At 43.9% G+C, this 21,861-nt stretch overlaps 1 protein-coding gene across 1 annotated transcript in view; it reads right to left on the bottom strand.

The window, feature by feature from the left end:
• The window catches only part of LOC135385797 (beta-1,3-galactosyltransferase 1-like), a 56,427-nt gene extending 35,516 nt beyond the window's left edge, over positions 1–20,911 (bottom strand). Inside the window, exon 1 of the mRNA XM_064615320.1 lies at positions 20,667–20,911. Coding sequence (XP_064471390.1) covers positions 20,667–20,714 — 48 coding nt within the window. The 5' untranslated portion in view covers positions 20,715–20,911. The remainder of the gene's footprint in view (positions 1–20,666) is intronic.
• Positions 20,912–21,861: the final 950 nt, after the last annotated feature.

Genomic DNA, 21,861 nt, shown 5'->3' with positions numbered 1-21,861 from the left:
ATGACGTCATCCAGTCTCCGATAATCCGAATCTATGGTTGTAGTGTACACTGCCCGCATGTATAGTTTACAGACAGAATCTCTCAGCGAGGTTGATTTATAATAGGAAGTAAACTACGAGGGTGGTTCCATAAGTTTCCGGCCCGACCAACTTTTAATAGTCATAGAGACGAAACAAGGGTATCACTTTTCGACATAGTCACCCTTAACTTCGATGCACTTTTGACACCTTTCAACCAGCATTCTTATACCCTTGAAAAAATAGTCCGAAGTTTTGTCCGCAAAATGCTGGAAAACTGCCTCTTGCACCTCACTATCGTTTTGAAATCTCCGTCCTCTGAGATCCCTTTTCAAGTTTGAGAACAGGAAGTAGTCACTCGGTGCCAAGTCTGGACTGCAGGGTGGGTGGTGGATTTCTTCGAAGCCGCACTCCTTCAGTGCAGCCTTGGCAACAGAAGCCGTGTGGACAGCGGCATTGTCCTGGAGCAACCGGACACTTCGACTCAACCTGCCGCGCCTCTTTTCCTTGATGGCTCTCGGTGCAGAAGTGAAGCATAATAAGTCGCATTCACTGTGGTGTTCCTCTCTTTGAAGTCGATGAGGAGGATCCCGTGACAATGCCAAAATATTGTTGCCATGATCTTCTTTGCGGATTATGTGACCTTTGCTTTTCTTGGGGGTGCTTCTCCTGGTTTGCGCCATTCCATCGACTCCTTTTTCGAAAGGAGGTCATAGTGGAGCACCATAGTCTTATCCCCTGTGACAACTGACTTCAATATTTCTTCTTCGTTCTCTTGACAGAGCTCCAAAAACTCTTTGGCACAGACGACGCGCTGTTGCTTTTGAACTGACGGGAGAAGTCGTGGCACCCATCTCGCACTGATCTTTTTCATGTGAGGGCCCTCGCCGACGATGCGAAAAACGGTTGTTTTGGAAAGCCCCAGTCTTTCTGAGATTTCCTTCACCTTCGGACGCCTGTCGCTCAGCACTTCCTCCTCGACAAGAGACAGATTTTCCTGTGTCACCACTTCCACTGGACGAACATCGCGTGGATCATCTTCAATGGACTCTCGCCCCAGTCGAAACTGCTTAGTCCAGTCTTTTGCCGTTGTGTACAACTAGGGGCTTCCCTGGACACGTTGTCCAGTCGCGCTTTAATTTCTTTAGGCGAAAGTCCCTCTTTTGTCAAGAATTTTATTACAGCGCGGTACTCGTGTTTTTTTTTTTTTTTTCATTTTAAATGAAGAGTGCACCCTGGCTGTTTGAAATGCCGCTCTCCAACCGACAAAAGCATGGAGAGGGTTGAGGGTGGTGCTCCGGCCCACCAACAGATGGCGCCACGCGTCCTTAATCGCATTTTCAAATTCGGGCGCATTTTCTACCTCGGGCCGGAAACTTATGAAACCACCCTCGTACATTCTTAATATCGGTACCCTTTATTGTAACTTTTAGCAATGTGTAACCTTTATATAGACGTAGATTTCCAAATATCGTAGAGGTTACACGTCCGATACCTCTATTTAGAGGTTAAACACGACTTGTAACGTGACACTGGAGGAGCAATAGAGGTTACTTCAGTGTTCAACGGAAATTCAATCGTCGTAACTTATAAATGTGCCCTTTATAGGAACGTTGTAACTTCTAAACGAATTCCGCGTTTGAATTTCCTTCGTTTGTTTTTCTTGTTTCTTTGCAAGGTAACCTATATGAAAGGTACTGCTCAAAAGTCACTGTGTTCTCGTTCAAGCCGCACATTCAATCATTCAGTACGAGAGTGTCGGGTCAGTGTGCGTTACGTTATTGTGTCTCTGCGTCTGTGCGAACTGCGGATCGTGTTCAGAATTGTGAAGAATGCAAAAGGGTCAAGTGACGGAACTTTATCAGAGTATTTCTACGGTATGTTCACTACAAAGTTTACGTGGTTACGTTTTTGCTGGACAATCTTGGAACACTAATCACAGCACAGTCTGTCTCTCTAACACGGTTCAACAGAGTGTGTACGTGTGTCTCTTACGTCCGTTATTTGCTTAGTCCCTTGTCATCCTTGTGTTTTACTTCTTCGTGTGCTTCTGATAAACCATAGCCGCGTCGCTGATGTGTCATTCTGACATATCAGAAAGGAATAGAAATGTTTTCGGCGTACTGGGAGAGGAAGTTGCAACAACATGAGGACTGCAAAGAGTATACCTCCTTGAAACTGAATGTCGTTCACCACAGCTGAAGTGTTGGTATCGTGACGTCCTCGCGCTCTTGCCTCAGCTGTAGTTCCAGGTTTGCAAATTAAATAATACATATGCTCCAGTTGCAATTATTTTTTTTAATTTCATTTGTTGTGCATGTTAATCTGTACATGTAGTGATCACTCACTTTTCGTCACTGGAAGCCCTTAGATGAATTACATATATTGTAGCTATATGTTCCGAATGACAGTATGCGTTCTGCACTGATGAGAGCTCATTTTGAGCACCATTTGTTCTGTAGCGTCTGTGAAGAGGCTAGCGTCTTAGAGACAGCCAAGCCATGCCTGGCGAAACTGTAACTTTTACGTCGGTGTGGCGGTTAGGAGACAGTAACCTCTATTTATAGGTGATCTGTGTAACGTTTATAGAGGGTATTGCCCATAGGTTACAAGGTAACTTCTGAAATAGAGGGTAAAAATTTTGAAATGTTTACCCTTTACTAGAAGGTACCAGGTTTAGAGTGTAAGTTTCGTCATTCATGACACTTTCATTCGTCAGACAGCGTCTCAAGAGCAGCCATACAAAATATGTTTCCTTAGCATGCGAAAGTGTTGAGAGAGAGAGAGAGCTTAGCTTGCGCGTATGTGTGGTTTACGTGTTTGCTGTGTACAATGACCGCCACATTGCAACTACGACCCGGGTCTGGGCCGGGCTTTCGGGAGCCGGGTCGGGCTCGGGTCGGGTAAGCCTCCGTGGCTTCAGGTACGGGCCGGCTCGGTAAATTCAGGCCCGTGCAATGCTCTACAAGAGACCCCCGCGTGGGGATTTTGACACCGAAGACACCGAAAGATCAGGGAGACCTCCAACGGTGTCAACACCCGAAATTGTTGTTTGTGTCCACGACCTTATTTCGGCAGATCGGCGAATCTTGGCCAAAAACGATCGAGAAGATCTTAGCCATATCCAGGGAGTATCGCCCCGAGTATCGCCCCTGGCGATGAAACTCCCCAATCATCATCAAAAAATAAAGTTATTATTTGCAGCATTTTGAGCGTTCCAGTGACACATTTATTCAGTGATACTGAGGCAAAACAACAGTTCATGGATGGCGGCCATCGGGTTCTCCTAGGATGAAAGAAATTCACTGAACGATTAGCTGGAAAGGTCATGGTCACGATTTTCTGTGACAATGAAGGTGCTTTGATGACTATCTCCAAAAGGGTGAAACAGTTAGCATGTACTGTAGCTTGCTCTGTCGGCTAAAGGAGAAATTTTGAAAGAAAAACGGTGCGGGAAGCTACGGAAAGGCGTTCTCCTTTTGCAGGACAATGCACTGGCTCACAAAGCAGGGAGGACAATGCGAGATTTGAAGGACTTGCGATATGAATGCATTGAACATCCGCTGTACTCGCTGGATCTTGCCCCATCGGACTCTTGCCTCTTGATCTTGCCCCATCTCTACAGGAAAGCGGTGCGATGCTTAAACTAGCTGATGATCTTAGTGAGGTACTGCGAGATAATAGTGTCGATGAAAAAGGAATATGCAAATATCTGGACACAACCGTACGGAAGGCTTTTAAGCGAATCGCTCGACGCCTAGCCTGGAGTGTTGTCAAGTCAATGTCAGAAAGAGCAGAATTAGGAGAGAAACGAGGATCATACTTAGATAAAATAAAACGAATAGCATTGTTCTGTACGGCCACCAGCATATACGGTAAGGGAACAATCCTTGTGTTGCGTATTCCAGAATCGGGCTCATTAACGTGTTGTAAGCCAGCAATTTGGTCTCAACAGTAGATGACTTTAATGTTCTTTAAAGCAACCTAGCTTTCTGAAGGCATTGGAAGTGACTGCATCATTTTTGTTTCCAAACCTGAAAAAAAAAAAAGTTTGAAGAGTAAGATATTCTCTGAGGACTCGGAGGTGATAGGAGGTAATAGCCGAAGCTTCAGGAACCATGTCCCAAGTGTGGTAAACGTCGAGGTGAATATGTCAAATTGCAATGAGGGGTTGACTCTAGGCCGCGTTCTTCGCCTTGTCGGACCGAGAACTTTTCAGCACCTCCTGGTAGTCATCTTGGAGGGCCGCACAATAAAGAAATGTCCGTAATTACCATAAAATATCCTAAAATACAATCAAATAAAAATTACACAAAAACAGGAGCGGTGTAGCTATTTTGGGGCCCCACTGAACACAGTAGGATAAATATGTTGTCTTTACAAATCGGGTACCGCAATTATGTAAAACGATTCGAGAAAAATATGTACTTCCGGAGCACTGAAATTACCTCCTAATTACACTCTGTATACGAGATAAAGTGCAAGCTGCGTTGTTTTATACAGGATGGCTTCCCTTGGTATAGATGGCTGATATTGTGTAGAAAACAAGCAGCCACAAAGGAAAGCGTGAGAGAAGGGGGCTTCTTAGCGAGGTTCAGACTTGTGCCCGTTACTCGAAAAAAGTAATTGATTACCGTTACTTGTACGGAAAAAGTAACTGATTACCGTTACCAATTACTGGACTCCAAATGTAATTGAGTAACGAGTAGAAAAGTAACGCGTTACTCCGGTCGTTACCCTGCATTCACGCAAATTATACCCGTCTTTGTGTGCCTCAGAGGGGGGGAGAAAGAAATCGTTCAACAGCGGAACTGAAATAACACGAAAAACAAAAACGCGCAGGACAAGTAGATCTGTACGTCTACTGTATTTATCGCCTTTCCTTTTTCCGTTTTCTTTCTATGTTTTCGTTCCCTTTCTTTTTTTTCGTCCCTTTTTATGAAAGGAATAGCAAGTCGGTCTTTGCCTGACTAACCTTTCCTTGCTTTTTTTTTCTCAATAAACATATCCCCCCCCGGGAAGACATTGACCCGATTGTGGAAAAGCATTGCGTGGATCTTCCCATGACTCACTACACCTCCAAAGCTACCACAATGGTACCACCACACTGGTGTGGTAAGAGATTAGGGAGAGAGACCCTGAAATTCCATAACCTTATTACAATGACCTCCGCTTGGTATAGGAGAACGGTCCAAAAAAGGCTCACTGCACCAGGGTCTTGACTTGGGGCAGAACATCTGAAAGATGAGTTAATCTCTACCGGAAAAGTAATCAATAACTGAGTAATCGATTACTCAGAAAAGTAATTGATTACTCGAAAAAGTAATTGACTACTCGAAAAATTACTTTGACAGTAAAGTAACTGATTACTCGAAAAATTACTCATAAAAGTAATTGATTACAAGTAACGCAATTACTAGTAACGCGTTACGCACAGGTCTGGCGAGGTTTAAGTGTGCACAGGTACACAACAGATTGTCAGTATATTTCGCTGTGTGCACGGAGTGGGAAGGCACGGCTTCGGCCACACAGAAAGAAATACCTGCACAGTGCAGAGGTACGTTTCGCCACTGCAGCGAGACGGTGGTAATAACCGCACGAGTTGTCTCCTCACGAAGCTATAGCAATGTAAACAGTGATAGGCGAAAAGTCAACGGTGCCCTGAAACGTATCTCACCACCGCCTCGTTCCAAACTACTTAGATCAAGTGGGGGGCTCTTGACACACAACTACAAACATTCGGACCCTTCAGACAGAAAGACTTACGTGAAAGAAATAGCAAGTGCAAGATCAATGTAAGCGGAACCGAAAATCGTAACTGCTCCATCCCGTTCGATTTTATACCCGCGTTCGATCTCGAACTCTTTGATTCGTTCTTCCAAGAGACGCTATATACCAGAAGATATAAGCCTGTTCTCGGTATATCGTCGAGGAGAGTGGATAGATCTCGCCGCTTCGTCTTTACCGTGGTATCCTGAAACAAGGATCAAGGTAACAAAATCATGTCTGCTTGCAGTGGCATCCACTCATGTACTATACGAGGTCAGCAAAAGCTGTACCGTCGCAATGACATTAGAGGAAGCAGTGTTGACACATCACGTTGGAGACGAAGTGTCGTTGGATTGATTGAGTTAATTGTTTCACGGAGTTTACGAATATTCTCACCTAAGAAACGTCGCACTCAGAGTGCGTATTTACTAGCAACGCATGAAGTACAAAAAAGAAAGAATAAGAAAATATTTCGGCAAAGCGGGCTTTTACGGTGTTAATTCTAGAAGGACGTAAAGTCTTTCCACCAATTACATCGTACAGGAAGTGTGATTTCAAGTTCAGCTTAGAGGACGGCGCACCCGAAACAACTCCGCAATTATAGTGCTATTACGGTCGGTACGTATACGCGTGCGTGAACGACCGCAGGAAGTCGATAAGCGCACGAGGTACCCTCAGACTGCTACACAACCGGAAGCTCATGGATTGGTGGCACACATAGCGGATGACTCCTTGCATGGTGTTCCTCGTGCGCTAATTGGGATGTTGGAAGCAAATGAAGCGAGAGGGAGCGCATGGGTGTCTGTGTGGTTCAGTCTGGGAGTTGCAGAATTCGTCGGGAGACGCGTTGAATTGCTCTCTCTATTTTCTTTTATCACAGAGGGAGGGGGGGGGGATGGAGGTAGGAGGCAAGCCACCAAATAAGGACGTGGCCGCGCGCACCAGAATTTCTCGATAAGGCAAAACTAGCTAATCCTCTCTGCGAAACCTGCTGACGTAGTTTTTGTACAGTTTCGCGATGTAACATCACCAACCAATACCAACCGAAATGAAAAGAAAACGAAGGTAGCCATATTTTCACCCGATCCCTGCATGGTTGTTGAAAATGTTACGACCAGGTATCTATATCTGTCTTCGCTTACATACATGCGATTACCTTTCATGTAATCTGACGGCTTCATCACCATGTAGCAAAGCGTTATGGCGACCAGCGCCCGCAGCTTATAGTGGCTAAAAATTATGCGCTTTCGCGGCGACACTGGGATGCGACCCGGGTTCGAATCCAGGCACCGGCTGTGATGTCTGGGTGGTTTCTCTGGGTTTTGTTCGGACGATGTAAGGCAAATGCCGATAGTGAAGTCGGCCCTGGTCGCACGAGCCCCCTCCCCCGAACAACATGACTTCATATATTGGCGGGCAGAGCTCCCGATAATAAAACTTCCACTAACAACCAAGCAATAAGCGGTACTGTGGCTTCACCTTTTCTCGTCTCTTTGCGGTTCATGTAGTTGTACCTGACGAATTTACGCGTCTCATTGCTGTTATCGAGTCCGTCTCGTCCATTTCATCCTTGTTCCGGAACTCCTCAAACTCAAGGAGATGTTATCGTCGTCGCAATTGCACCTGCTAGCTTGCGTGCTGTTACTACGTTGTTCCACAGGAATACCGAAAGTCATTATTCGAGAGTCACTGCTCTGCATCATGGCACACGCTGAACACAAGTGCACTTATGAATATTGCTAACAAGAGATAGAGGCATATAAGCTGCCTCCTTTACAACGCATCAGTTGCGGATCCCAATATTGCGTGTTCGAACCCGGCCGGGAGCGCCAACAACACAACACGTAGTCTTCTACGAGGGACGTCAAATTTTGAATACGTGCTGCAGATGGGGAAAAACAATTAGCGTACCCACCACTGTGGCACTTCTCACGATCGCAGTTGTCTGGAGACGTAAAGTCACGAGCTATGCTCATTATGTAAATGAGCATTGCTGAATATTCGCTTGGGCCAAAAGCGAAACTTCACTGATACACCAAAACAACCTTCGTCACAAAGTTTTTCCCGGCAATCCGGTCCCCTGAATTGGCAGGCGTAAAACAAGAGATCAAAGAAACCCTAGCGTGCCTCACTGCATGCGTGCAAAACGACATCGATAAATGTCGCGTCAGACACCTAACGACATCACGTGCCCTGCCATCATGTGGCCCTGATGTCTCATTACGTCTGGAAGCTTAAAAAGGGATCGTGGAAGAAAGGTCTCTAACCCCCCAGGGTGTCGGCGCTGTTAACGACGTTAAACGAGAGAATTTTCGGACGGTACTCCATTGTTCATACTATTTCCTTTTGTACCTTCGGGTGGCATCTCTCTTGGGCACTTATTTCGTGCACAGAGAGCTAGTATGCAACAGAGTGGAAGAGTTGCCTGGAAATGAGAGACATGGGATACAGAGACACGCGCTACTTTCGGATGTGATATCGCCACAACGCTGTCACACCACAGTTGACTAATGTCGACGCAGTTGGAACAGCGATATCGTATACTGCCAGTATCATGTTTTAAAACTAGGTATGTACAAAAATAAGTAAACTGAGCAGGGAAGAAAACCCTTGAACAAGGGTAGAACTAGAAACTCTAGATGACAAATCTGGCGCTCCAATACTTAGTCGTTCCAATACTCGCTGTAGTTTAGTGAGATTCTATTAGTTACAGGGGGCACGCTGGTGCCGATCGACGACGACCCACACCTGTCGGGAGATCATACCATGTGTGCATAGCGGGGTTTGGTGAGCAGCGGCTCCATAATATTTCGAGATTTGAAAAAGACTAGTTCGAACGTGCTTCTCTTCCGACACAAAATTAGCTACGTGAAGCTGAGGGTCTGATTGCCCTCATCAGGCGCTTTCCAAACTGTGGCTATCCTTCATATGAGCCGCGTAGATGAACACGCCTCGCTTGTGAAGAACCAAAATAGAGAGCACTAACAGGTGCGGGGTGATGATATTTTAAAACCGCCCACGAACGTCTAATTTAGATTATGCGGCAAAAACATCTGCTGACAATTTTCTGCATTAACACCTCTAAATGAGAGCAAAAATATATTTTATGCCTTTGCGCCGGCTTCTGGACTCTGTTCAACGAGGGACCTGGGAGTGAAACCACAGTTTGAGAAACTCCCCAGACCATAGACAAATTACCCAGGCTATTCCATCATCGCGGATCAGGACTCAGGAGTCAGTACCCGTGGCGAGAGGGGAACCACCTGCTCTGCTTCTTGATCGTGTAGCTACTGCACGTCATAACGGTTCATGATTTCTGCAAGTTCACTTAGACTTCCGTCTACTTTATCGAGGGAGCGGTGGACGAGTGCATTGACTCAAGGCGGAGCCCCTCTGGGAGGACGCAGTGCGAGGCGTTCGGAAAACAAAATAACAAAAACGAAACCCCTTTTATCGATAAAGGGAGACAGGTCTCTCTTCCATTCGCGTCACTTTCGCGCTCATCCATGCGGAAAAACAGAGGGCCGTTCTCACTTGACCTCTGAATCAAAGAAAGAGGGAACTCCCCCTAGTCAGGGTCAATCGTCCGTTGAGGTCAGCGACGCCATGTCAATGCTTCAGCAACAGCTCTCTCCTATGAATAAGAAAACGCCCTCGTGTCAACCTGCTAGACTTCTCGCACGGCGCGTCGAAAGTACGACTGCATAACTTCATTACCCAGCATTTCAGGAGGTAGCGTCGGGCGCCGTAGAATGCCGTTATATCAGCATTTGACCGAATGCTATTTACAGCAATGTAAGATATGAACTCTTCCTGTTATAGTGTCGTTAAACAAGCGCGTTTCTCGAGGACGGCTAAATCAAGCGCGACCTCCTTAAATGGAGAGCGTTGAAAGCATACACTGAACCACAACTGAATCTCGATGTGCAATCAGGGGATAAATCGACAAAACCTGAACGGCGAAAACTTCAAGTGAACGTTTCCTAAGGCGATTGCAGCTGGTATTCCTTGAACAACGCCATTTCCTGTTTCTTACTCTCCTGTAGCTGATGAATAAGTTGCAGTACGGTGTATGGTCCTGAATTTTGTTTAACAGAGTGCGGTAACATTTCCTCGAGTCTGTGGGAAACGACACGGACGGGGGGAAACACAAAACTGGACGGCACTAACAGTTGCATACTGATATCTAAATGTAATTACAACAAAAGTACTGAAAAGGGCATGCTGTAAAACCCTTCATTTCGCGAATCGCCAGGCACAGAGCACGTACTCAGTCACTAAATTTCGCGAATGGTGGATGCCAGATTCGTGCCTTTATTGGCTCACTTCGTGATAAGCCCGTGATTACCCGAGATCCATCTGATAAAAGCGACATTGCATAGTATTGCACATCGTTCACGAAAGCAATTCATATGCTTACCGGCACGCCGTTCAACCAACTGTGAAAATCAAGTTTTCGATTCCAGCATAGCTTTCGAAGTGTCAAAGCTCACTGGACATTATCTCAACCACTTAAAATTCGTGAATTTTGCAGTTCGCGAAACTGGCGAAAATGAAAGGTCCGCCAACTATAAGCGTTCTACAGTAAATAGATGTGTCCTCTTCTTTCATGCAGAGCAGGGGAGGATCTAGGAGGGGCGGAGGGGTCTGGATGTCCTGACACCCCTCCAATTCTGTCGTTACATAGAGTTTCTATTGACCTTAGGTAGTGTAGTACGATGTCCCAAAGCAGGGCCCCCTATACTCCCCCACGACCCCCTTCCCGTATAACAAAAGGGCCGATCGCGATTGGATTGCTCGGACCAAATATTGTCTGCTTAGTGGTGCAACAACGAATAGCGAAAAGAATTGAGCCAGACATGGCTTTATGACGAACGTGAAAGACCTATGTCTCCCCCCCGAAGGGTATACAGGGCACCACCATCTCTATAATACTATATTATTACAGTATCATAGAGATGGTCGTGATACAGGGTAGCCTACTTGCAGTTCTTGCTACATTACTACCCGGTCGACACACACAAAAAAAATACTCGCTTGCTGAAAAAAGAAGAGAAAGAAAGAAAAACGAAAGTAAATAATAATTCCTGGCTTTACGTCGCGAGACAATTATGATAAAGAAACAGCCTGAATAAACTCAGTAATTCACACAGATGTCGGTACCCATATACTGATCCACTGTTTCATTTTCCTCATAACCAGAGCTAGGTCATTTCAATACTATAACGCAGAAGCGAAGTTAAGCATGTTATATGTCATTTAAACAGTACCGAGCACAGACGAAAGCTTCATACGAATTTACTTTCAAAATGCGCAAGTCGCTTGTAAGTCCGGAGAAAGCCTGAAGCGCCTGAACCACTGAAGCGCCTCCCCCCCCCCCCCCCCCCCGTTTATGCCACTGCTGCTTAGGTACACAATGCACTCACCTAATTGTGTGGACAACCAAGAAAGATAGGGCTAGAGGAGACCATCCGAGCCTAACATTAGAAACAAGCTGATGTAATGCCTCTACTGAAACGTATATCACTTTTCCCTGTTAGTCTTTTTACTATCATCATAAGCAAACAAACAGTCATAACAGCAAAGCTGAGCATAAAAAGTCGTGCAAGTTGGTCAGAGTCCATAATCACAGGGAGCACACTTAAATGTGTCCACATTTTTGCTTGGTCGTTATGATTACGAACAGCAAAGCACTTGCATATAAACTGTACACATACAGCTGGGTAGATGAAAGGATGTCAGCATTGTTCTTTGTGCACCTACTATATACAAAGGAAATGTAAGTGTAATATTATGCTCTTCAGGTAGTTGTATTGCCCCACTTACAAACATACATCTTATAGTGATTAAACAACATAGTGCAGGCTTCTACGTAGTCTATCTTTTCCTAACTGAATAGCAAGTGAATTTGAAGGATTTTTCCTGTTTTCCTCTCTACTCCCTATGTAGTATAACATCTAAATTATGTAAAAATTGTAACATGTAAAAATTATGCCAGTTTGAAAGCATTTCAATGCCGATAACCTGGAAAGGCATAACATATTTAAACCACTAAATGCCAGTGTTTATGTAGAATGCAGATTATGTCTTGGTTAAGTGTAATCTTTTCACCTAGCATTAATAGCAAATATAATGTAAAATACAATACAGAATGCAAAATTTGTTAGAGCCATAGTTGGATCATATGTAGAGACATGTTAAAAGCTTAGGACGCCGATCCTCAACCTGCACCCTCAACGGCAATCACACACCAGAGCCCACAAATACTGGTTCTAAACGCAGAGTCCAATGGTGTTAATCCGTGCTCTGGGGAAGGAAGAAAAAGGGTGTAGGGGTCATAAGCTTGCCCGCTGAAATGTTACTGCGAAACTGTACCTGCACGGTGTCATTTGCAACATGTCACAGCATCATGCAAACCAGTATTCCTGCGTGGGTGAATCACCAACCTGTGCTAAAGTGACAGTGCAAAGCATCATACTAATGTATACACATGCTGCTAAAATCAGCTGAAATAACATGCACAAATCCTGTTGGTTAGAGTGTCGGAGAGAGGATTTAGAAAATATTCTAAATGGATTGCTGGCCCAGATACATCGGCATCACTCTAGTCCTCCTTCCTCTTTGTCTCTCTTATGTGCATGTTCATTCAACGTAAATTAATAAATAAAATAAATATAATTAAATCAAATAAATAAATAAACCTGCCTACCATACAACAGCATGGTGCTTTATTGTAACTGCACCCTGAAACTTCAAAACTTTTTTTGCTCACCAATACGTCTCTCAAGCTAAACTGATGTGTATGTAGAGTCATCGACAATTATTGTTCGAGTGATGGAGTCTATGCACCACCGATGTTGTGTGACTCCAAGTAACATCGAACCACCAGAAAACTCTAGTCAATCCAATAATCCGTCCAATTACCACCCAATTTCATTAACCAGTGTACCTCGCAAAGTCATGGAGCACATTGCTGACTTGCTGATTATTAACTTTATTGAAGACAGTGCCTCATATCCCCCTGCACAACATAGTTTCCGACATATGTGTATGGGTATATTATTACGATATCCATGTAAATCCAGACCGCAGGGTTACCACATTGCGATATTAATAGATTTTCCAGAAGTGTCTGATAAAGTCCCCCAAGCCAACACCACCTAGGTATATAGAGAAAGCCTCCGCATTGCCTCCTCTCCCTCTTTCAATTAAGATTAAGAAATCATCTACTATTGCGATTTCCCATTCTGCGAATCCAAGAACCCGCAAATGAGTGCAGCTCACCTGGAACCTGCAGACCTAAACATTTAGACAAAAAGTGAAAGACGCTTTCCAGAAAATCAGTTTTGAGTTTGAAAAATCAGTTTTGAAAAATGGTTTTGCGCTTTATTTCAAAGTTTTCCCATTTAGTACGCAGGGACGTTCAATCACAACTCGCAGACAACTGTGGTTCTTCTCCATGGCCACGGCCGCTGAAAGCACATTCGTGATTGGCTACGGCCATTGAAAACACGATCCTGATTGGCTGGCTCTTAATTGTTACGTCATGTCGACGAGTACGCAGGCTTTCCGTATCTAGGTGGTGCTGCCCAAGTACGCCTCCTGCATAAACTGTCCCGGATAAACCTAAACATTAGCAACATGGTTTTGGAATGGTTGCGTAGCTTCCTTCTGTTAGGTGACTTGCAGACTGTTGCTAACAATATACCATCTAGTAGCTCATTTGTAATTTGAGGTGTCCTGCAGGGGTCATGCTAGGCCCGATACTTCTGTTATTTTATGCTAATGATATGCCACTTAATTAGCTCAATGATTTGCTCGTTTGCAGATGGCTATTTAGAGGTCCATAACTAACAATGTTTATCACCCTCTACTATAAAATGAAAAAAAAAAAAAAATTCAACAATGGTACTCGAACTGGCTTATGGTAACAAACTAGTATACTAAGCATAAATTTGTGTCATTCACTCAGTCATCCAACACTGCCAATCACAGGTATGCACCAGCGACTACAACACTAATAAGCACGGATTGTTTTTAGTATTTAAGTATCCATCACAAACTCGCACAGGTGGATGTTCTCATCAGGCCGTCCGTTAGGTGAGGGTGGGTTGAGGACGTCATCAAGCTTTGCACATGGATTTTGAGGTAAGGTGAGGAAGGAGAAATTTCCAGAAAAAAAGACTGAGGTGAGGTGAGGGCAATTCCCAAAAAAATAGGTTGAGGTTAATCAGGAAAATTTCCTTAATAGGATACTGAGGAGTGGTAAGGAAATTTTTCAGAAAAAGATTGAGGTCAGGAATACCTTTTATAGCAAAAATAAATATTTGTTTGTGAAAAATATTAACTTTTTAATTAATGCAAACGAGCTAAAGCCACAATATAAAAATGAAAGAGGCATGGGGCATTCATAACTGTGGTTACAGGACACCATGAAAGATGAAATCACAAACTTTTCCTGTACTTGACAGCTTTTCTAAAGACAAGCTGTTCTTGTTTTCCCAGGTGGTGTGTTTTATTTCCAGAGGTGAGACTAGCAGGGTCGGCGAGTGAAATCAAAGGCCCCGGGGATGGGTCATATCCCTGGGCCCCCTCCTCACGTGTCAATGACATAGTTTAGGTATGATTTTATGAGCTTATCTTTATATAATTATGACGGGCCTTGGGTTGTGCAGGCATCTGAAATGGCCTGGGACACCATCCCCGGCTACCCCCCCCCCCCCCCCCATCTTCTCGTCGGCCCTGGAGTCTAACAGCTTCTTTCTTCTAATTACCAGAGGTGATTTACCTATCTTTGTTGATTAAGATATGAACTACCAATTGCTTTCATAACCTGCCACCTGAACTCTTGAAACAGAACTGTGCCACATGGCACACTCCTACAGCCAACCCTAATCTTGAATGACATCATTTTGTCCCGATTTGTTAAAAGCAGGAGGCGGATGCCTTTTCGTGACAGTTATGTGACTATATTAGTTGTCACAAGAACGTGCGCACCCCACAACTTCCACACAGCACGAGTGATAACAGCATTCTGTGCAATGTTTGGCCTTCAGCTATGTGGTGGAGTTCTTTTTTCAAAAGCACCCTGCAAAGTACAGTGCCTTACAGCTCATTTGCATATTTTTGATGAAGCTTTTACTCCCGCGTGCATTGGTACATAGGACGAGGGGTTCCCTTGCAAAAAGAAGGAAAATAATGCAGGTGAGAAAAATTTCCATGAAGAGCAGGGTCCTCAAACCCAAATCAAATTGCAGTCCGTGTTGACCTTAGACCACATCGTGGGGGGGCCAGACAGAAAAGCAATAACGGTAATTACCGTAAAACAGCCCAATATTGCATAACGTAAACATACACACAACAAACAGGAGCAGTGTAGTTATTGTGGAGCTGGACGGTGTGTGCAGAATTCAATACTGAAAGGCTCCACTTGACACACCAAGCGTAATAAATGAGCTACCTTGCCAAATCAGGTACTGAAAATAAATATGCAAAACTATTCGAGAAGACTACTTTGATCTTCACAAACCGTTATTTGACAAACAAATGTTCAAGAGCACTGATATTATCTCCTGTTTACACACTGTATTGTTGCCTTTGCTCACAGTTTCAACTTGGGAAAAGAAATAAACAAAAGTCAGAGAGAAAGGGCTAGCTGACATTATTGACAATGGATGGCTGCAGGTTTGACTCCCAAAGAATTGAAGTACAACACTGCAGACAGAAACCAAAGCAGAAAGTAACTGTCTCTTGAATACCAATTAGAGACAAAATATAATTAAATTACTATTACTTATATTCTAAAGTATTTAGGTACAATAAAAAAAACTACTCAAAGGTAATTAGTTACAGTAGCTTAATTACTTGTTACTGATTACTTCACCGCTCTGGTTATAAATGATTACAATGCATAAGGCAGCATATCGGAACTAAGAAGGACACTTCAAAGTTAATAGACATCTAGCTGCTACCTTACCCTACATTCATAAACTTTATGACAATGGTTGCGACATTAGACACACCCTTTTGCTATATCTTTACCATTCATCGTTACACATCAATAACCAGTTTAAAATTTTCTGGTGCTAGCATCGACAACAGCCTTCAGTAACTCATTCTTTTCCCGAGCCATCAAACTTTGAAATAACCTACCGAATGGCCCTGTAACCGTCCTAGAGAGCAGTTTCTTTTAACATGCTGTTACTATCCATTTTAGATAAATGAATACTCTCTGATGGATTCTCTTTCCTGTTCCCCTTTATTACAAATTAATGAGTTGTCTTCTCTACTAACATATTTGTGTAATTTACTCACCTGCAAAATGTAGGTTCAGTTGAAACACATGGTTTGAGTTCAACAACAAAGTTATTGCATATTCATGTTTCATTTTGCATTTTCATATTGCATTTCATAATTTGTGCAGTAGTGTGACATATGTGATATGCTGGATAACAGGATCATGTAAAATTTTGCAATCGTTTTTACACACTCTTTTTTTGGGTACCTACATACTCGTTCCCCGCTCCTTTAATGCCTTCGGGTCTTGAAGGCTTCAATGAATGAAACACTCAACAGCGTACCGCTTCTGCCAGTGTCGAAGTAGTTATTGCAAATAGTACTGATTTTACTAAAAGTAGTGAGGAAACTACTTGGGTAGGTTGTACTGCTCTGTGTTACCAGTGCACAACTTCTTTTCAATTGGTATTCATCCCTGTACGACACTCCTTCGCAATCGAGTGTGACTGAGTAACACTGTACGCACTATCAAGTTGCTATAGATATTTCAGTGTTGTTTAAAGTGCTCTAAGAAGACACGGTCGCCATTTGGCACAGCCCACGTACATATCTCACAACGAGCTTCGTGGCTTCTGCTGGACTGTGTTGCGGTGGAAAGGGACACTTTCAAAACAAGTTGGTACCCCATTATCTATCACGAATGGTTACAGTAAATTGTCGTACTTGGCGAGGTGCCTGCCATGGTGACATCAGTACCTCTTGTTATGTAAGGAATTGTTCAGTTTGAACACGGGAAATTTAGTAGCTGCATCTGCGCCATAATATACATTGCTGCTGTCGCTTAAAATTAAATCATAATTATGTCGTCGTAACCAGTACCTTTCATTTAATGCTATTGCACATGCACAATACCTTTAACATATTTTTTCCTGTTGCAGGTGGTGAAAGGAAGCGGTCTGGTGCGACACGTGAGCGTGGTCGTAGACATTTCAGGGGTCTGAAAGCTACATTTCCCTATATCTTATGCTTCAACGCCTCTGCCTTGCTTACACCCCACTACCTTGATAGCCAGTGGAATGCCCTGCTTATCATGTTTGCCTCAACAAAATCCTCCTCTTCGTGCCTTGAGCACCTTGAGCATTGGACGGTAGCGGGCTCTCAGTGTTCTGCGCATTAGCAGAATAATTTTCTTAATGTTTAAGGAACGTGAAGGGGCTGAGGGATAGAGTATTCCGATTTAGAAGATTTAATGTAGTCCACGACCATACCATATACTTCATCCCGCTTTTCCTGTGACGAGTTCATTTCTTCAGAAAGAATTGTTGGGGTTGACCTACAAACCATCATGCCACTTACATCATAGCATGAAAGTTCTGTCCATTAAAGAAAAATTGTGTGAGCGTGCAATGTTAGGACTGTAGTGTAAGTAATTTAGCTGCCAAACTTTGCAGTGTCTGTCGGCAGTCTGCAGCTTTCTAACACGCACACTGCCCTCAGGTTTCCTCGCCTTGTCGCTCTGATGGATCAGCGCAGGGCTATCATTGTGTTAATGTAACTCACACCAGTTACTGTTGTCTGGTGGCATTAACTCCAGAAACACAAGTCCCTTGTTATCCCACAATATCCTTCCCATGACAGTGCCAGTAGACTTTTCCAGGTTGAATTTTTAGGGCCGGAGAAGACGTGTGCTTCCACTGCGTAGACTCCGCCTTGAATGCAAGGTCTCTACAGTACAATCATGCCTCACCTCCAGTCTCTGAACCACTAGCTCCCGTGGTGCACTGGCTGGGATGACCGCTTCTAACGCCGAGACTGGGAGGTGACGTGGGTTCGAATACCCGCACCGGCCGTGCTGTCTGGGGTTTACCCTGGGTTTTCCTACAGACATTCCAGATGAATGTTGGCACAGTTCCCCATCAAGTCGGTCCAGGACGTATACTAACCCCCCTGTCCCCCACTCCTTCCTGTTGTCCTCTCTCCATCTGTCCATGTCTGTACGTCGCTCTTAGCCACAGTTGCTTCACGGCGCTAACACAGAATTTTTATGTATATACAGGGTGCGTCATTAAAAACTGACCAGCGCGCTTCACAAAGCGAGCGCTAAACGGAAGCCCCAAAAATAGCACCTGTTTGTAACTCAAGTACCACAAATATATCGTTTGGTTTCCATCACTCGCTCTCTTGTGAAGCACTCTGGTCAGTTTTTAATGATGCACCCTGTATATATGTTAAGAGATGAAAAGTCGTAGTGGCACGAAATGATATAAATACAAAATAAATGAGACGTGGAGAACAGTTTCAGAACATTCAGTCTACATTGCTCTGCCTTCGTCAGGACAAAAACGTTAAGTCTGTACATGTGTACACCCTTAGCGCTTTTTAAGTGACTAGTTCAATTCATAATAAATACCCCCTTCTTTCTCTTAATAGTCCTACTTCTGTTGTCCACATCTCGTTTATTTTGTATATATATGCATATATAGTCTCTGAACTATGAAAAAAAACGTTGGCTTTTGTTCCTCGCTTAACAGCTCGAACTTTTTCTGAGAACACAGGAGACTTGCGTTCTTCTGAAACAGTGCCAGCAGCATTCTCAAAGCACACCTTGCACTAATCTTGGACATCTCCAACTTCTTGCAAATTGTTTTCTAAAATGCATGTAACAGGACGCCAACTTTTCAATGAAGGTCAACCTTCATTCGCCTGTCCAGCAAAATTAAAGTGTAGGCTTTCTTGCGCGTTTCTTTGGATGCTGCTTCCAAGGGTCGACCCGTATGAAGGTAATCTTTGGTGGGCTTCCTACCTCACTTGAGTCATTTGCTCTATAGAGTGAAAGTGAACTTGCGCTTGTTCATTCATGGGCCTCCTTCAACTTTTTCCCTTGCTCAGCGAGAAACTTCTCAATAGAGTTCGACATACACATCCTCTTGAAAGCTTGTCCCTTTGAAGGTTTGAATCGCACTTGCTGGCAACACACAGGCTCGTTTCAATGTGCTCATTATGTTTGATGAACAAAGTAAGACGAAGAAAGCTAGCTGATGCATGTGCGAGAAAGGCAAAATTTTCTTGAGTTTGAGGAATGAGAGAGGTAACACAATGAAGGTATCCACTTAGCTGTGAGACCTGTCACATTCCTCTGACTCAACAAAATGATGCCCGTTTGATTATGTTCATTCGTACCAACCACACCTGGACCCAAATACAGCTGGAAGTTGTCCGTCATTGGGTCGCGGTCATACAGGTTGAAAGTCTCACGCGGTATTCAGCTACCTGTCGGATAATGCTTTTCCAACTGATGAAAGATTTGCATGATACGTAAAAATGAAGTGGGAGATGCTGCGCAACAGGGCTACCATCTGTAGGAAATCATAGATTTAGTCAAATGCTACTTATCGCCCTCCAACACTATTATCCTTGCAGTGGAAAAAAAACTACAGGTTCATCACTGAAAGCTATAGAGCATAAATAGTAGGTGCTATCAACTGCTAGAATGACAAGCCACATCCATCTGTATACGACCTTTTAAGAAGTCCACTTCACACTAAAACGGAGCTTTTTCCTATATTAACGCGAGAGAAGGATACAAAAATTTGTAACTAAATTGATGACTACAGTAGAACTCTGTAGAAGTTAGTTCATCATCCCACTGGTCAAGTGCCATTTTCTTCTAGTGACATAGAGGAAATCCAGGAATACACTCCGACAGCTTGACATGCTAAATGCTCTGTCCTCGAACGAATGAATAATACAGCCAAGTATGCACAGCCACCGCCTGTCTACATTTCGCTACTCCATCACAAAAAACAGGAAATATTTACCTTAAAAAACATCTGCAAATGTTGCTTCTGACGACTAATGGTAATTTGGGGTTAGGTAACGGAATTATAGTAGACATGAGACAATCCCGGTGGAAACACTTAGGAAAGAACACCTCGAAGTTTGGAGATCTGCAGAGTCAATTGTTTCCGGAAGTCAACGACAATGCGGACTACAGAAGAAATACAAACAGGACACAAAAACACCTCGGTGTTGCCCATTTAGCCCTTCATGGTACGAAAGAACACACTTTGGTCACTGAAATGAACTCAGTCTTGTATTCTGAGCGCACAAAATAACGCTGCTCAGATTCGTTTTTCTCTAAGTTGAGGCGTAAGGATGTGGGATGTTTCCCGAATCCCGACATTACATTAGAGATACGTCATTTTCTTTGGCAAACATGCGAGATGTTTAGGATATTTTCTGTCACTGATGTGAGCCCAAAAAGCCAATACATAAAACTTGTGTGTAACACCCGCAGATGTCAAGGCAGAAAACATGAGGAAATGACCGCCGGTGGCACACTGACAAAATAAACGGCCGGACCGGTACACATCAGATTCTTCAGATTATACACATCGAATGTGCGTCCATGAAAGCAACAAAAAGCACCAACATGAAGAAACGATCAGCAAGGAACTACTGATGTGGAGAAACCGTCTTCCAGCAACGCATTTGACAACATGCGAGTACTTCGATTCCCAACGATCTTCCGCATCAAACGTTTTCGCGTGCACAACGTGCACGGAGAAAAGTCTATCCGTCATATCGCGTCACCTTTGAACATATGTGCGCATATTTCGAACTCCTGTTGACCTTTTGCTCACCTGTGGTTTCATCCTGATGTGTGACCTCTTCGCAGCAGCTGAAGGCATTTTTGCCTAATGATCGGCCAAAACTGTGCTTGACATGTTGATGTCGAAAAGCAGCACCCTCCACGTAACACTGCATCAAGTACAATTATTTCGTAATGACTTATCACCAACTGTTAAATCGGCAAACTCGGATTTACGACGGCAGATTGGAGAGAAACTGCACGCCTGTAAACTCCACTACGATCGTCGCCGGTCCGCCTGCCATTCCGCTTAGTTCTATGGCCTGTCGTGAGAGGCGCCACTAACCGTGGATCGATTGACTGGAAGTGTCGTGACCGGTTCAACAGCAGGGATGCTGAGTCAAGAGGAGCACCATGACATTTGGGTCAAGCTGTGCCTTCAACTTTCTGTTTGAGCAATGCATCGCTAAACTTGGTTGACAACTGGACACCGGAACAACGATTCGTCACGATGGAAATTAGTACTACGGTAGTTCGGCAGATCTTCAAAGATCGCGCTTCTGCTACTCCTTTTCGCGCTCAGATTCAGGCTTTTTACATTGTGGAGTTAGTCCACCATCTGGCCTAGACCTATATATGCCATACTCTCAGTTCTGGTAGATATATTGGTCTTAACGTTGAGCATAAAAGGATGTAAGCGAGCTGTTGCAAACTTGACGTAATATATCCCTGATTCTTATTCCGTGTTGTACGTTTGTTTCTTCGTCCCCTTGTTTTCAACCGGGGTGAATGGGGTCCTTCAATTAGCTCCCCACAGTAAGGATATGTTACATAACGTTCAATTAACGAGAGAAGGGCCACAGAGTAAATATTCAACAGCACTATAACCTTTTGTACTCGTTTCCTTAGATGAACCCTTAATGTGTTCAATGTTGTACGGGAAGCTTATGCGAATGGTTGTGTCAAAATTCAGAAATTTGGAGGTGAAGAAGAGGGTGGCTTATTTCGCGGAGTCGTGAAGCCTACAACGGGAACCACTTTCCTGTCGAGGTTTGGCAATGACGGTACCTAGACAAGTGTAATTTAGCCACGAGTAAGGTAGCTATACACAGATCTTAGAAGCAGCTAGCCCTTGTATCTCGATATTACAATTACCTGTCTTCTCTAAACCGCTGGAACGCCTCATATCTACTAGGCTGGTGACTTCCTCGATAACAATTATTCATGTATAATAGATTGTCAGTACG

Source organism: Ornithodoros turicata, chromosome 2 (genome assembly GCF_037126465.1).
Source record: "Ornithodoros turicata isolate Travis chromosome 2, ASM3712646v1, whole genome shotgun sequence".
Classification (NCBI taxonomy): domain Eukaryota; kingdom Metazoa; phylum Arthropoda; class Arachnida; order Ixodida; family Argasidae; genus Ornithodoros; species Ornithodoros turicata.
This window is presented reverse-complemented; position numbering and strand designations above follow the sequence as displayed.